Genomic DNA, 16,500 nt, shown 5'->3' with positions numbered 1-16,500 from the left:
GTGCTGAGGTCTATTGTTTTAGGCTGAATTTTAATATATCGAAATTGGTCTATTCCCTTCCTGTTACAATCGCTTCATTGTCAAGTTTTCCCAATTTGAAGAAAAAACTGCAAGAGTTTTTAATTAAATAATTATTGAACTGGCAAAGCCGCACACTGTTGCACTATTTATGTAACCGTATTGTTACGTACAAGGTGGCCTCAACTAAAAGCCTGATGGTTTCTAGAGGTCAACTTGCCTCGCATCGAAATATTTATAAATACTTTAAAAAGGCAAAATAAACAGAATGAATGAACGAACGAGACCAGTGCTCTGTTTCTCGAAAGCCCCGGAAACTTTTCGGGCCCGCAAAGCCATTTTTAGTTAACCTGTTGAATGCGCCTGAAACCTCTTGCATGAAGAAAACCTCTGTTCATATTAAGAATATGTGAATAAAACAGCTCTGTAATCATAAGGTCTGAGATTTTACTACGGCTTTCCGGGTGAGAAAACTTTTCGGGACCTTTGAGAAACGGGCCCCACGGTTGAGACATGACACTGCTTGAGATGCGTAACGGCTTGATAGAATTTGCATTATTTTCTCGTCAGTGTATCTCCATAACTTTGAGGGTGCAGTAAAACAGGATCCCATGACCCCATGACTCCTGAACAAAGCTATCATTTTCACAGATAATGTTTCAGTCGAATTCTTGTCTTGTAGGCATAAATTTACTTCAGCTATAATAAATCACGGTGTCCGAGATCTTTGTCCGAAACTTACCCGAAATGAGACAAAAGAGTGTCCAAAAATCAAACGTCCGAAATTTTTTGCAAGACAAGTGGAAGTTCTATCAGGTTTTGCCTATACAAAAATATGAAAGAGAAAAAAACACCCAAGACAGAAAAAAAACCTGTGTTTCTAGTTCCGGTGTTTCTCGGATAATTCCCAAAGGTATGTAGTTCCCAGGGCCCTATAAATTACTATTGGATAATTGGATAATCAATACCCTGGCCCGGGTTGTCCTAAAGCCAGTTAACGCTAACCCGTGGTTAAAAGTTAACCGAAGTATTAATTTTTCTTGTGTAATTTTTTTTTTTCACAGCTTGTGTTTTGTATAGATTTAGATTATTCAGATTCAAAACTGAAGGACAAGCAACATAAACATAAAAGTCAAAACCTCATCGAAATGTCAAAACTCAAATCAAAATCCTCGCTAATCCTGGGTTAGCTTAATCGGACTTTGAACAACCCTGCTTGGTCTTGTAAACTGGACTTTGCTTGATAGTAGCATTCGTAAAACCCTCCATCAACTAGAGGGGCGGATCCAGGATTTTTCTTTGGAGGGGGTGCAACACTAGGGAATTGCGTAACTGACTGGTGAGGTAAACAAATTTTAGAAGCGAAGACGAAGAAAAAGACTTCATCTCAGGGGGTGGGGGGGGGGGGGCACCCTCCCGCTAGATCCGCTCCTGAACGGAATGAACAGTCACCTTGTTTTTTTCCTTTTCGGAAAGAACTTAGAAAGACTGAACTTACGTAACCTGAACGCTCTAGATCGAATTCGGCTTTTAGCTAGCTCAGATGGCCTTTGCATTGATTAATAATAGTGGGGTCTCGTTGAATCTTTATGAAATTATATATCTGATCTTACTTGTCATAGATTTTTACGATTTTACTTCTCCGTTTTCTCCTTATTTTAGATATATCTACAATCAAGACAGTACTTGACCCAGGTTTGACCACGTTTCCAAACACCTCAAAGTTCGTCAAAAATACTCCGCTACATGTCATACTGTATTTTCAACTCTTTTCTCTGTTCTAGGTGTTTCGAAGTGTGGTGAAGCACGGTCTTTCGCGTTTGATATAAATTTCAGTCACGATTTTAGCTGCAAGGTAGGAGGGTCTGAATGGGGGTACCTCGATAACACTAAACACTTAAATTTTTGGCTCTGTAACACAGAACAATTAAATTTTAGGCATTTAGACACAACAGTAAAAAATTCTCTGTAACCGTAAATTTTATCCAGAAGGAAACAAAAACGGCTCCTAAAAGGGCAACGTTATTTTGTTCAGTATAACAAGAAGTTTTCGGCCACTTTCCGACGATTCCCGATCTTTTAGGAAGATTTCCGAAGATTCCCGAAGACAGCAGAAGATTTCCGAAGACTACCGAAGATATACAGAGACTACCAAAGGTAGACGTAGACTACTCGTCAAGCCCAAGAAATTCCCTCGGATGTTTCTTGACGGCTGCCACGCTGGATAGCTTCGAAAGGTCGAAAGTGACCCTGCTTCTATGCCTTTCGAAACCAGAATTCTCTCCGCTTCTATAGAAGCTCACTAGAACTTTGACAACATCGGAGGAGAATCCACTCGATGTCGATGCCTCCATCGCCGCCAACACAGCGGTCAAACGTCTGCGCATGTGCGAGCTATGGGGCAACTAAAGGCGGCCAAAATATTTTCATAACCTTGTTCTTTTCGTGGGTCATCGGCATCCTATAAATGACATTGTCCTCGTTATTTATGTATTTGTTTGTGTTTTAGCTTGGACAACGAGAGCTAAGAGAAATAAGAGTTAAAAATTGTTCTATCTTCTGCTTGTTGCAGGTCTTTCCTTTCCACGGTTTGTATTTTCCGCGCTTCTTGAATTTTTTGTCCGCCTCGACTTTGGATTTAGTGCACCAGTTTGTCCAAGGTTTGTAGTTTAGAAAAGATTTTCCCACCTGGTCAAAGACCTGGTACAGGCGGTTTGGGATCGGTATTTTGGCCAGCCAGGCCTCCATGACGATGGACATGAACATCGTTTGTAGTTCGATGCATCTCGTTCCTGTGCTCCAGACAAATCCAGGATGCGGACGGAATCCTCCCAGTCCTTGCCAAGATTTTTCCAGCTCGTCTGAGCGTCATGGAGGCCTGGCGGGCCAAAATATCGATCCCAAGGCCGAATCAGTGCAATTGTCTTTTTCTTCTCCAGTTTTTTCTCCTTTTACACACCGCTTGTCGTCCGTTTCCGGCGTCACGCATCGTGTGATTAATAAAAACAAACAAATGTATACTACGCCGTCGGCTCGTAGCATGACACTGGTTTTCAAGACTTATAAACGTTTTTGGTAAAGCTTAAAACAAAATGGTAAATCAACAGAATACCGGTAACTTAATTAACTTTGTGCCTGAAAAGTCTTAAGGTGGTATGGTACCCTAAAATATGGCGATGTTCATGAAAAATTCAATTTCTTGGAAATACAAGACTTAAGACCCTTGAGGACTTGTCAAAAACATTTTGAAACGATCTTGCCGAATTTCCTTCCAGATGAGTGTGAAATTTAAGGAAAGTACAGAGTGGTATAAGTTTTTTCACGTGGCAACGGCCATAGCAACGACTGTTTACTATAAGAACGTGACCAAAAATATAGATTATTTTTAACTTATATGAACGAAACTATTTAGAAAAAACTTTTAAGACATGCACAACTCGATTGGTATAATTATTTGTGAAAAGCTTTGTTTCAAATTCCCATCACGGGCTCATTCATTTCCCTTATGACAAGGAATAAATGCTTAATACTTCGTGTAAGAAACTTATAGTGCATTTTTCTCAAAAGTTTACTTTTGTACCGACTGACTTCGCGCCAACATTTCTACTTTGCAAGGTTTTTAAGTAGAATTTCTGAAACTTGGGCTCATCAAAGACCAATAGTGTCGTGATGATATAAACCAAAAAAATCGTAAGATTTTAAGGTCTGTCACGTGACATGAGATGATTTGTCCACTGGGTGTGGTAAAAAATAAGGTTATTTCCAAATAAAGCTGTAAAAAGCACTGAAAATAAGAGTTAACTGTCAAAACTTAGGTTCATATCACAGAACAAAACAGAAACTTGCATGATATGCTTATTTGACAGTCAATTCTTGTTTTGTAAAAGAGCAGGAAGTGTTGGCGTCAATACTATAAAACACTACTTCAAAAGGCTGTGGCTGGTTTCCATAGCAACCATTTTGAGTAAAACTCTAGAAATTTAATTTCTCTTCTTGAGTGCAATAGCACACAATTGATCTTTCTTTACCATATTTAAACAAACTTTTTGGTCCATATTGAGGGTACCATACCACCTTAAGTTTTCCTTTTACCTACTTTCTTTTCCTTTTACAGATTTCTATGAACTTTTCAATTTTTTTTCGTAAATTTTGCGAGACACCGGTTATTTTCCATGTTTTCCTTTAAATTTTTGCGCGGGAAATTGGCGCGCAGCTGCCAAAAATGCACCCATTTGCGCATGCCCGACGTTTGACCGCTGTGTTATCGCCGCCATGATGTTTCGACGCTGACCAAAGGATCGTGGGCTCTTGGCGCGAGGTAGTTCCCAGTGCTACCCAGGCTTCCCAGAAACAGAATACTGTTGCACATTGGGTCGAAAAAAGAGACAAAAGAACCTTTGAGAGGCTTTGAGCACGGGCTCAAAGTTCATGAGTGATTTTATTACCGATTTTCGTAGAGCAGATAAGAATTTACAATGCTAAAAGACTATGGGACCCTATGGGGTTTCCACGGAAAACGCTCCAAACACTCAACAGTGTTTTCTCCAGAAACAGTAACCATTAAAAAATTGGCCAATTTAACAGCAAACACTAAAAATTATGGTCAAATAACACTAAACACTAAACCCTATTCAGACCCTCAGGTAGGAATAGGCTTTCTGAGACTTTCTGGATCAGACCGGCTTTGAACGTTGGCACGGAGAAGGTGATGTGTCATTAGGGTTATTAGACCTGAGGAGAAAGCCTTTGAAAACAGGCACTGAACAAAAAGCCAAATATTCAGGCCACTGAGAACCCGAACATGGATTATGCAGCGTATGCTTAAGCAAACAACGACGGCAACGGCAACGAGAACGTCAAACAACGAAAGGTTTCGTGAGCAGAACAATGGCTTTGCACGTGCATTATAAATCGTTGTCGTCCTATGCAAAAGAACGCCGACGTGAAACAGCCAAGTTCTGCGAATTTTGGAGAACGAGTACCACGAAGACTAATTTTTCGTATTTCTTTTTGAAATTGATCACTGGCATTACCTCTTTAGTTTGAGCAGGTTTGTAGAGCGATATGGACACTAGAAAGATCTAGATAATTGCGAAATTCAAAAGGAAAAACATAAATTCATTTTTTTACTAGGCGTCGTCCTTGACGTTGCAGTCATAATTGCTTAAGCTCCCTAACAGGTCTTCAGAGACGCCCAACTCGAAATACTCCGGGAAGTGCTAGCCTGTTTCCTGAATTCGACCTAATACTTCACGTGCGCATCCTTAAATACCCCCACTTGCGTACACACGTATCGCGTGCGCCTTGAATACCCTGCAACATGTTCAGACCATAACTCACGTGCACCGTAATTTCACGTGAAACTCCGTGCTTTTAAAATCAGTACCAGAGCCCTAATAGTATTTATATAGTTTGTTGCGTAACATAGGAAACTCATATTTTTGACAACAAACGCTGCTATTAGCTGTTATTATCACTGTCGTTTGTGCTTTGTTCTTAATTAAGTGCAGGTTGAGCACTTCATAAAGTGGCTTATTTTCTAAACAAACAGAAATTCAAAATAAGACATGAAACCTAGACAAGGCGAGTTAAATCGCTGGCAGGAAAACAAGGAGGTTGTATTCAATAGGAATACAAGTGTTGTATTCAATAAGAAGGACCCTCCGCCATTCAATTAACCCCATAAGCCGAAAATGCGAAGACACGACTTTGCAAACCGGCCGTTATTTTAGTTTCCTTTTGTCCGAATCAGTATCAATTAAAAGTTATTTACCAATTTGTACAGACTAGTAAAGGGCCTTTCTGCAAATATCTGGATCTTTTAGGGACATTTAGAAGCTTCCGAGATATTTAAAAAATAGTAGGATATTTAGAAAATTTAGGGATATTTAGAAATCTTCAAAGCTTTTTTTAGGCTCGGCACTGTGTTTTCCTCGCTACTTTCTTGAAACAATACACAGTTCTACGCCAGAAACAATACAGTTAAGCAAATTCCCACTAGAAAAAATACATTTCGTATCATTGAAAGCGCTTAAGTATCAATTTTCCAAATGGCGGATGTTCGGTGGCATGGAAGTGTCTGAATCGTCTTCTTTCTCAACTCCTACCACTGGAAGAAAAGTTTGAAGATTTTGGCCTTAGTGATTCAAAATCGGTTTATGTTTAAAACAAAAATAGGAGATGTTTAGAGGGTTTTTCTGGATATTTAGAAAATATTTTTAGTATTATGTTTAGAAACGTTTTGTTTTTCTTTTAAATTTCCGGAAATATATTTAGACGATTTTGTATAATATTTATGGAAAGTTGTGTTTGTCGAAGTCGTGCGTATTATATTTCACAAGCACGTGAAAGTCAATTGCACGGAGTTTCACGTGAGCATTGTGAACGGGAATTCCATCCAGAAACTAAATAAACTCGCGTGCACGGCAACATTGCTTGCACAAGTCAGCTCTTCACCGTATCGTGTGGTTCACTTTGCCATCAATCTCGAGACATTCAAATGACAAAGGCGTGGCAGCCGTGTTAGATGATAGGAACAAAAGGAAATAATTCAGGAAATCTTTTACTGAAGAAAAGGTATCAAAAGTGCCACGCAGTGTTTTGAACTGGTTTTTTTGCTATGGCGGTGGCATCAGGTGAAAAATTGTTGTGTTTCGTTCGTGAGGTTCACGATGGAAAAGGTCGGACGTGCAAAGGATTTCGAAAAGGTAAGTAAAAGGCTTAGAGAAGCTTAGGAGCTAATGCGTTTTGCTGTGAAACTCTGAAGTAAGTGAAGGCACTTGGAATTGGAACGTGACAAAGTTCACACGAAGAAAGTTCCATTATATGAAAATTACTTCGGGTGAACTTTGTCATGAAAAAAACTGTTAATTTACCTGACAATAGTAGGTACATGCATTGCATTTCACAACATCAAATAGAAGACAATGGTTACCATGTATGTCGAAAGATGAACAAGAAGCTACCTCTCTGACTTGTAGGCTAAATTTTTTATGGCTAACTTCTTGATCAGTAATTAGACCAATTTGTGTGATTGATGTTTTAGAGATCGGGCGCGTGCAATGTGTTTTGATTTCATCACAGATATATTCTTTAGCTTCGAGTAGCGACGCGAAGTATGTCAGACAATATAAAGCAAAATATCGCATCTTCAGTTAAGATGACCTTAAACGACCGAAGTCAGAATGATCTATGGTAAACCTCGTGACGCAAAACTAAATTAAAACGAAAATAAACGCTGACGAAATTTTTAGGCGTTTGAATTGTCTAAATTAAGGCAGGGAGTGGTGTCTTAAGGACTGGGAACCAATCTAAGATAAAGGATTTCTACAGGCATAGATTCACCCATTTTAGCCTCATTGTTTAGCCATTACGTTTCTTAATCTGAGACCTCGAATGACCTTTATTTACGTTTTTCTAAGGATGAGGTTTTCCCAAATTTAAATCAAGCCCCCCCATGACCAACAAAAAATGGCCATGGTGCGCACAGTGGTTAAGAGCAAAAAAAGTAAGTTTTTTTAAATATTCCGTTTAAAAAGCGTAATATTTCATTCGGTTTGGTCACGAATCAAAACAAAGTATTTAGTTTTCAAAGTTCTCGAAGAACGAGCAGTATTTCGATATCGTGCACCAATATCTCGTGCCTTGGGGTACGGGGTCACATGACTTGATAAGTACCACCCTCCATTATATCGTTGCAACCCTTGGTGCATTGTGATGCGTGGCAGCCATGAGCAGCCATATTTTTTCCAAGCTCAATTGGGGACTCCTCGAGTTCAAAGTACAACTTCGCCCGCTATAAATATAGCGTAGAGGGTTCCGTTTCGGAACACAGTGTTCTCTAGGGATTAAAGTCCATTCCTGTTGCCGTCAATGACCGACAAGCTAGTTAATGGTGTGAAGCAGGCCGAGAGCTCCAGTAAAAGTGGTAATAAACAACTCTGATCGCTTGCAATTGTGTTGGTAACATCACGCACATGTTATTTTGTCCAGGTGATCTGTGTAACCGTGTTCTACTTCGTTCTTTTTGTGCAGGCGACGATGGTGAAGACGGAGCTTGCTTGATTTGTGGCGACAAGGCCACGGGCAAGCATTATGGAGCGTCGAGTTGTGACGGTTGTAAGGGGTTCTTTCGACGGAGCGTGAGGAAAAATCATGTTTACGCTTGTCGTTTTCAAAGAGCTTGTGTGATCAACAAGGATAAGCGGAATCAATGCCGCTACTGTCGGTTACGAAAATGTTTTCGGGCCGGCATGAAGAAAGAAGGTGAGAAAAACGTAAGCGGTAGCTTCATCATTTAATATTTGTGCCTGCGTGGGATTTGGCCATCGTTGGCCTTCGTAGACTGCACTTGATATAAGCTCAAGTTTATTGCTTTGAGATTCAACAGAAAGTTCATTTTTTTTCGCATACACGTACTCGATTTGGGGTTGTTAGAGTCTTAAAGAAAGCATTTACTTTATGTTCAAAGTCTGATCCAAATCGTCATCAAAGTTTGTAGTTTTTAACCCAGTTTCTTTTCCAGCAGTTCATGTCTGTTTGAACTGGTAACACAGTCAGCTTAATAATTTCTTAAATCAACGTTCGCGTGTTTGGGGGTTTGTTGTGAAAATGCAAATCAGTAAGAGTTAAGCATACATATAAACGATAAAATAATCCCTGAATGAACGTGGCGGACAAAGGGCTTCAGATTAAGAATTTTCTCAAAGCGTTAGATTGTCTCTTTGGAGATAGAAAGTTGTGTAAACTGAAGATAATTAGTTATGTAATCAAGTTGTGATTGGAGTAAACCATTTCGGATTTTGTGAAAGGCCGAGCTTGTGCATTCCTTTATTGCTACTCTTCAGGGATCTGCTACAAAGAAAGAAAAACAATCTTTGAAGTAGCCTTCAATAATATTGAAAATAAACTCACTTAGCCAGAAATAACATTTTGCAAAAATATAATGTGTACCAAGGGATCATGGGTTTCTTTTCATTTGATACCATATAATCAAGGAGTGGAGACTGGAAAATAGGTGTTATGCTTAATCCTTGTTAATACAGGATAGGTTTTACAGGCGAATTTGACACAAGAAGCCCTTGAAAGTGTAGAGGTGAATTTTGGTATCAGAAACAAATTATGAGCATGTTTTACCACTCCTTCCACCTTTCAGTATGGTAACGAAGTTGGCGTGTCTAGCGGCATTTACATGATGTGAATTATAATAAAGAATTGGATGAAAGAGCAGAGAGAAGGGTTCGTGGGTTGATCAGTAACAGCAAGTTGCAAAAACAGACCTTTTAGGAACTGTTAGGAAGGATGGTTCTTTCACCTTAATTTTATGATGCCATAAGAACATTCTTTAGAGTCAGCCCCACTGGGGCTATAATAAACAAAAACAGACAGTAAGAATTATCTTCACGATAATAAATTAACAAAGTGTCAAACTTAACTGCGCTTTCCCACTAAGTAAGGACACTATGAAACGATAATCACACTAGAACTAAAAATTTATCTTATTATTAAAATATCTCCTTAGGGCTAAAATCGTTTTTAAAGTACTAACTATTCATGAAATGGGAAAAAATCTTTATTGAAGGTTACATAAGCGACAAAATTGTTGAAATATTATACTAACATGATTTTGGAGTCCTAAAGACGGTGTATATCACTTGACTTAACTCATGACCCACACAAGATGACATCCTGTGATGAAGTATAATACTAGAAAAGTAAAAATATGTTAATAATTAAATTTAGAAACAATTTTCAAAAGTAATTTAAAATGTGTTAACTGATTTGAACAAGAAGTTGAATAAAGCTTAATTAAAACATGGCTAACAGAGAGGAATGTTTATGAAACCTGCAGAGTTCTTTGATTTATGTTTTTGTTCTCATTTTTGGCCTTGACCTTGCACAAAACACAATAGTTGTTCACTACTGACCGAGGAACTAACCAAGAGAAACATGTCGATTACGTAATTTATGTAAAGTGTATGAGTGCAAAACAAAAGATTGTGCATGGTCATGGACCTTCCAACATAAATCTTGTCATCTTTTTTGTTCCTTTGATGTTTGCCGGGCTTCATAACCATTCCCCTTTGCAAACTATGATTAAAACAACCAACAAGCAGTCAAAGATTAAAATCTTGTTTTGTGCTCGAAAGATTAGAATTTACATCTAATTTCTTGTTTGCTTAATTATTATTGCATATCTGCAGAATGCACTTTCCATGGAAAATATAATGTGCATGATTATTTAATATATATCATCATGCAGGTCAATCATATTTTTGCATTCCTGTTGTAAAACATGTTTGAGATACATGTATCTTTTGCCTTTGAAAGCTGAGAGAAATTCTCAAACTATAATTTGTCTCTGGGTTTGAATGTTGTATTAGCTCTTCCTTTCTGCTCAGGTATATGTTTCTTTACCCTCTACAAAATAATTGCAATCAATTGTATTTGATATTTTGCTAAGCACAAGTCAGGAAAAAGAGACATCATCTGCTTCAAAACCTTTTTTCTGCTGTTATCTGTGATGATTATGTAATGTACAAAACACCACCGACGGTGCATCATCACATTTCCAAACAACAAGAAGAGATTTGAAAGTACAATGCACAGCAAAGTATCAATGAATTTTCAACGTGTTTGGGATTGCAAGGCAACAGTGTCTCGATTGTTCAATATATCTCCTCAATCAACACTGAAACTAAGGAGAAAATGGAGAAATAAAGTTATAAGTAAAAATCTCTGCTAATTGCAATCAGATATTCAAACAGTCACAGCCATGATTTACTTTGTTTAAACTTGATGAATTATTAATGATTTGAGAAGCAAGGGTTCTGTAATCCTCAGATAAAAAAAGTATCAGTTCCTTTTTTGTATAATAGATATTCCTGAACATGAATTTTGTTCCTGAACCATTATGTTTACAAAACAAGATAAGTAATGCTATTTCACAGTGTCACCTCTCTTTGCAGCTGTTCAAAATGAGAGGGATACCATATCAAAAAGGCCTCGTGGAGAGGACCCAGAAAACAGACATGGCCTCACAACTGGTGTGTTATTATCAGCTGAGATTTTGTCCCGACCTGCAACTTCACCTCCAGGTAGTTTACTTGGATATGTCTTAGGTAATGATAAAAAACTTGTAAAGCATCAAATACACATCCAAATAATCTTTAATACATTCTGTCTGGTGTGATATGACTTGACCAACTTGATTGGCTGCCTGTGCATATCTTGTGCAGCATCAATCATATAGATAACCTCTGGCTTGGTCCATAAAATTTGATTAATTAATGTAAAACTCTTTTTATTTAGAATTGTTGATGTCTTTGGTTGAGAGGACAGTGCCACAGGCTACTAACTTTTACCTTTAGGCCACTGGAAAAACTTACTTTTTCATACATGTATGAACTTAAGTGCAGGGCACCCAGGATTTCATGGTTGGGAACCTTTGGACCCCTTGTAATTTTTCTTAGACCACAGCCTTGGTTTATCAATTACGAGAATACTGTATGTATTAGGTGTGAGTTTCATTTTTGCATTTGAAACTTCACTAGTGACATTTGTAGGCGTATTATGAAATTTTGGTGCTTGCAGTTATTGCCTGTTAGTATTTTGGGGGAGACTAGACCATCACATGATGAATTTTTGATGACCTAATTTTGGTAATTTAGCTTGTTATAACTGAAAACTTTCTCCCTAGTTATCTACCTAGATATCTATGTCTACGTAGATAAGATATAAGACACATAAATATTGAGGAGAATTGTTGAGGTGTTTTCCGTCCATAAGATAAGGAATTGTCTGTACTTATCTTCTCATTAGAAGCATATCCCCAGAGCCCTCCAGAGCCCCCATACAAATCCCCCAGTCACAAAGTTTTTGGTCTCCCTCACTGACCTAACATCAATCACCTGTATTTCAAAAAAACAGAAAGTATTTGCCTGGACAAGGAAGCAGACTATAGCGATATTTGCGAGTCAATGCGTCAACAACTTCTGGTGTTAGTGGAGTGGGCAAAACACATACCAGCCTTCTGTGAACTGTTACTGGATGATCAAGTGGCCTTACTACGGGCACATGCTTCCGAACACTTAATACTGGGTTGTGCACGACGCTCTATGAATGTAAAGGATGTTTTGTTACTCGGAAATGACCTTGTGATACCAAGAACAGCGGCAGACACTGAAGTACGGAGAATAGCGATTCGTGTCCTTGACGAGCTGGTTGAACCCATGAAAGAATGGAATGTTGACGATACTGAACATGCTTGCCTCAAAGCTATTGTGTTCTTTAATCCTGGTATGTTATTGTTAGACAAAGGGCTGGAAGCATTTACCATGTTCAACATGTTGACCTGTAGGTTCTGTTTGATTTTCTCCAAAATGAAAGCCCAGCCAGGAAAAATACTGGGCAGTGCTTTTCAAATGAATTGAAGGCCTCATGCAGATTGAAACAGAAATATCTGAGCAAGAGAAAAAAAGGCATTAATTTGGCACAAAGTGGTTATGCTCACTTCCCTTCAATTGTTTTGGTTTCTTTGTTTGTTTGTCGTTGTTTTATTGGGCTTCAACCTCCATCCACCCTCTGTCATTTTTGTTGGTTACTCTTAGGTACCTCTTTCTTTTGAGAGTTGTTACGTTTTAATCAAACAACCCCTTGCACAAGTGCTAAATGAAATGTAAATGTGAAGAATACAGTCATGTCAAACAATGTGAACTCACAAACAGCAGACGCATTAGTGGTTTAGCTCCAATAAAGGGCACGAAAAAAGTGGAGCCTATAATAACAGAATTCAAAGTCGTCATTGTAAACAACGGAAATATCTCAAAGGAAACAATTGCTAAAATTTGGCTTTACATAACAGTAATATTTTGGTGAGCTGTGTTGCTGCACAAAATTCCCTGTAAACACACCAAGTGTCAATCTTGTGATCATCAGTTCTAATCTGTTGCTGCATTTTATGTCTCTTGTGCGCTAGATGCAAAGGGACTGAGTGATTCTGCGAAGATCAAATCATTAAGATTTGAAGTTCAGACCATGCTTGAGGATCACATTGCCAAAGACCAGTATGATAGCCGCGGCAAGTTTGGGGAGCTGCTCCTAATGCTTCCAACAATGCAGAGCATAGCCAAGGAGATGATTGATCAAGTGCAGTTTGCGAGACTGTTTGGTGTAGTTAAGGTTGACAACCTTCTTCAGGAAATGCTACTTGGAGGTTGGTTTCACATACACAGTTGAAAATAAATAGGCACATTGTGACCAGGAAAATTGACTGCTTAGGAGGGGTGTGATTTTATGGGAGGTTAGAAATGTAGTTTCCATTCCTTCATTTGTGATCCATAGCAGTGTACTTTTCATCTTGCAAAACATGGGAATCATCGTTTCTTCTGCATGTAGCGTTCTCCACCATGTTAAAAGTGGATGGATTTGTCACTCAGTGTTGATAAATTCTTACACTCTTATTCATTTTCACAGGTGCCAATATTGCTGAACAACTTGATGCAGCAAGCATTGTGCCTCCATTGGCCTCACCCCCTCCCTCTTCAACTCCAACAGCTCAGTCCCCAGTGACCACTCTTCCCTCATCCCATCCCGAGTTATTCAACCCAGGTTTGACATCGCCTGTGAATATACCAGGCCCCAGTGTGGCCTGTCCAATGCAACCAGTACCTATAGTCCATGACAGAAAATTTGTGGCTGGCCCCTCCACATCTCTTCCTGGAGGTGTTGTACCAAAGACAGAGAGATTTGATACGTGACAGTGATTGTGATAGATAAAGAGAGTGCGCATAGCTAGGGTGTGGCTGTTGTTGAGTCGTTAGACTTAGAACAGAACCAAGTCACAGGGCACTGAATAGAGAATAGTCTCACATGCTGTAGACACCAGGTTAATGATAGCAGGTCTCATTTTGCAGCTCTTTCCCAGGTTGTCATGTAAAGATGCTCCCACGAATGAGTACAAGCCTGTCTAACATGTATTGTGGTTATGCAAGGTATCTCTTCATGAATCCACAACATCATGATTAATGTATTTACCTTCAAACAGTCAGTACTTAAACAATACGGGTTTCCATGTGGAGCTGGTCACAACTGTTTACTACCAGACTGTGCTGTTCTTATTTCACATTTCTCTGCAAGCGGTAAACTGTTCTGGTAAAGACTTTATCAAGTCTGCCCCTTCATACAACTGTTTATCAACCCCCTGCAAAACTATATGTACTGATCATAGAAACCTGGGTAAAGCAAGGAAATTGAGTCTGCTGTATTTTCCAAAAAGGAATTTAAAATAGTAGATTCATGTATTAATTATTAACTCATTTAAATCACATCTTGTACAATGTGTGATTTAGTTATTTAAATTGACCAATGGAGAAGTCACTTCACTAATGATAGTGGTTTGGCTTTAGAAGGCAGTTAGAATTTGTTACAATAAAGTAGGAGCAATGGACTACAGCTGAGGTAGTACGATTTTTAGATCCCATTAAAAGTTCTGGTTTGGAGAGGTTATTTTTGTAATGAGTTAGCTCATAGTCTGAAAAGGGGCTTTATTAAATACATCGGAACTACGCCAGTATGACTGCCTTTGGACCATAAAATATTGAACTAGGGGTGGTAAGACAAAGGAGTTGTTAAAAAGAAAATGACTAAGCATTTTCTTTGGGCCAAAAAGAGTGCCTTTAACAGTGACATAAGTAGAGTGGTCATAAGGCGGAGTTCCACTTAAGCTTTATATGTGCATTGTACATTGTGTAAGGCCAGATTTGACTTGAAGCTGGAAGTTGCAATTTTCTACCAACAAGAGTGCAAATATGAACAACTTTTACTGACACTTTTCCACAGTCATGTGCAGCTTTGCAGATCTTTTGTTTGGTACTTCCTCTGCTGGTTCCACAAAGGATTTGTGCAACTGGGTAACAGGATGATCTTGTCATGAAGAACCAGTTATTTTTAAGTCAATTAATTGTTTTAATAGGAGGAAACACCATTTAATAATGAACTCAAAGTAGATAGCTTCTGGCTAAGGATTATCAATTATTGATCCTTAACCTGTAGTCATGCTTTGTGTTATAGGAAATAGGCCCCTTTTATGGGAGGCATTTTGAATTTTTGTCCTCCTTTGTACATAGTCAAAAAATATTAAACTTTATTTTGAATGCACTGTATGATAGCAGACCAATTTAAAGGGCAAGTCAGTTAGTTTGTAATTTTTTAAGCTTTGATGCTTGTGGGAATGCATCACACTAAGGCATCTGGCATCACACTGAGATAGAGCACCAATTAATGGTATGAGCTTTCACCAGACTAGGAAAAAAAAGTAAGAAGTTTCCTTTCTTTGCTATTGACCAGAATGCAACTTCTCTTCAGAGTGCCAAGATTACCAAGGCTAAAATATAATTTGCTCACTACTGCAATGTAGTTACGGAGAGTTGATTATTTTATTGATAGCCTTATGAAGACAGGAAGTTCTGTTACACTCCCAAAACACTATTTTGGGAAATTGTTATCAAGTAAGAATTAATCATTTTTTCGCATTTCATGTTTACAACATTTTCTTGTCAGTGCAGGAAATCAATTCAGTCTACCTTGAACTTATTATTTCTAGGACTACTTAATTGCCGAACTTACACACTTACTTTGAACAATTTGCCTAGAGGTTTCAGTCCAGGAAAAAGAAAAGAATTGCCAACTTAAATATTACTTTGGTTGGTCTTAGGAAAACCAAATAACTAGATTTAGAATTCCCTAAAAATAATAACCTTAAGGCGTTTATTGAATAACTGCACTCATCTACATGTGCAATCTAGGGGTATCTTGAATGAATTGCTACTAGACTTCCTGTCACCTAAAACACTGGTCCATAGAAAGAAAGCTTACTGGATTCTAAAATGTTTCATTTACTTCCTAACTTGCCAAAGACGACATGTACATGTATCTTGTGTCATGAAATAACACACTACAGGCCATTTTCATCATCACACGCTATTTCTGCGACATTATTTTCTAGATTCAGGATTGAGAGGTATTTTTGTGCTACATAAGGTTTATTAAGCAGGTTATCTTACATATCCAAACATATCTGACAGTATTAAACAGGAAAATAAACAGATTTCCCCTTTTTTAGCACGGCCTCGTCTCTTTAATTGGTGTTGAGCAAACATGCCATAACTCCCTTCCTACAGACCCTCCTCTCACTCTAAGTAGTTTCATATCTTTCTGTGATCAACAATTTTAAGGACATTATAATCTATATTAGGCTACCTTATTGCATTGCTAGCTCCGTGAGCGGACAAGGTGAATCAAATCCTGCGCCGTGATGGCCTACCCAAACAGGCAAGATGGAGCTATCTTGCCCGCTCCTGACTACCCGCCGTGTCCCGCAAGAAAAATTTCCCCGAAAGCCATATAATAAATCCTTTATTGACCAAGCTTGTTCCGTCAAGGTGGCTGGATATTGGCCTCGTTCTTTTTTTTATGAGTTTATGG

General features: G+C 38.5%; 1 protein-coding gene across 4 annotated transcripts; it reads left to right on the top strand.

Annotated features, from left to right (window-relative positions):
• The first annotated feature begins 6,441 nt into the window (after positions 1–6,441).
• Positions 6,442–16,137, top strand: LOC110062028 (hepatocyte nuclear factor 4-gamma-like). 4 transcript variants are annotated; one of them, XM_020768912.2, is made up of 6 exons: positions 6,442–6,725; positions 8,053–8,283; positions 10,986–11,114; positions 11,947–12,315; positions 12,995–13,231; positions 13,492–16,137. In XM_020768912.2, the coding sequence occupies exons 1-6, from the start codon at positions 6,638–6,640 to the stop codon at positions 13,773–13,775; spliced, it is 1,338 nt and encodes a 445-aa protein (XP_020624571.2). In that variant the 5' UTR covers positions 6,442–6,637; the 3' UTR covers positions 13,776–16,137. The 4 variants fall into 4 exon arrangements, with proteins under 4 accessions (XP_020624571.2, XP_020624566.2, XP_020624574.2 ...); XM_020768907.2 differs by having other exon boundaries at positions 10,986–11,138; XM_020768915.2 differs by lacking the exon at positions 6,442–6,725 and adding an exon at positions 7,703–7,945.
• Positions 16,138–16,500: the final 363 nt, after the last annotated feature.

This window comes from Orbicella faveolata, unplaced genomic scaffold (assembly GCF_042242905.1).
Source record: "Orbicella faveolata isolate gen_17 unplaced genomic scaffold, um_ofav_v1 contig_3, whole genome shotgun sequence".
Classification (NCBI taxonomy): Eukaryota; Metazoa; Cnidaria; class Anthozoa; order Scleractinia; family Merulinidae; genus Orbicella; species Orbicella faveolata.
The sequence above is the reverse complement of the archived record's forward strand: the minus strand, read 5'-3'. Positions and strand labels throughout refer to the sequence as shown.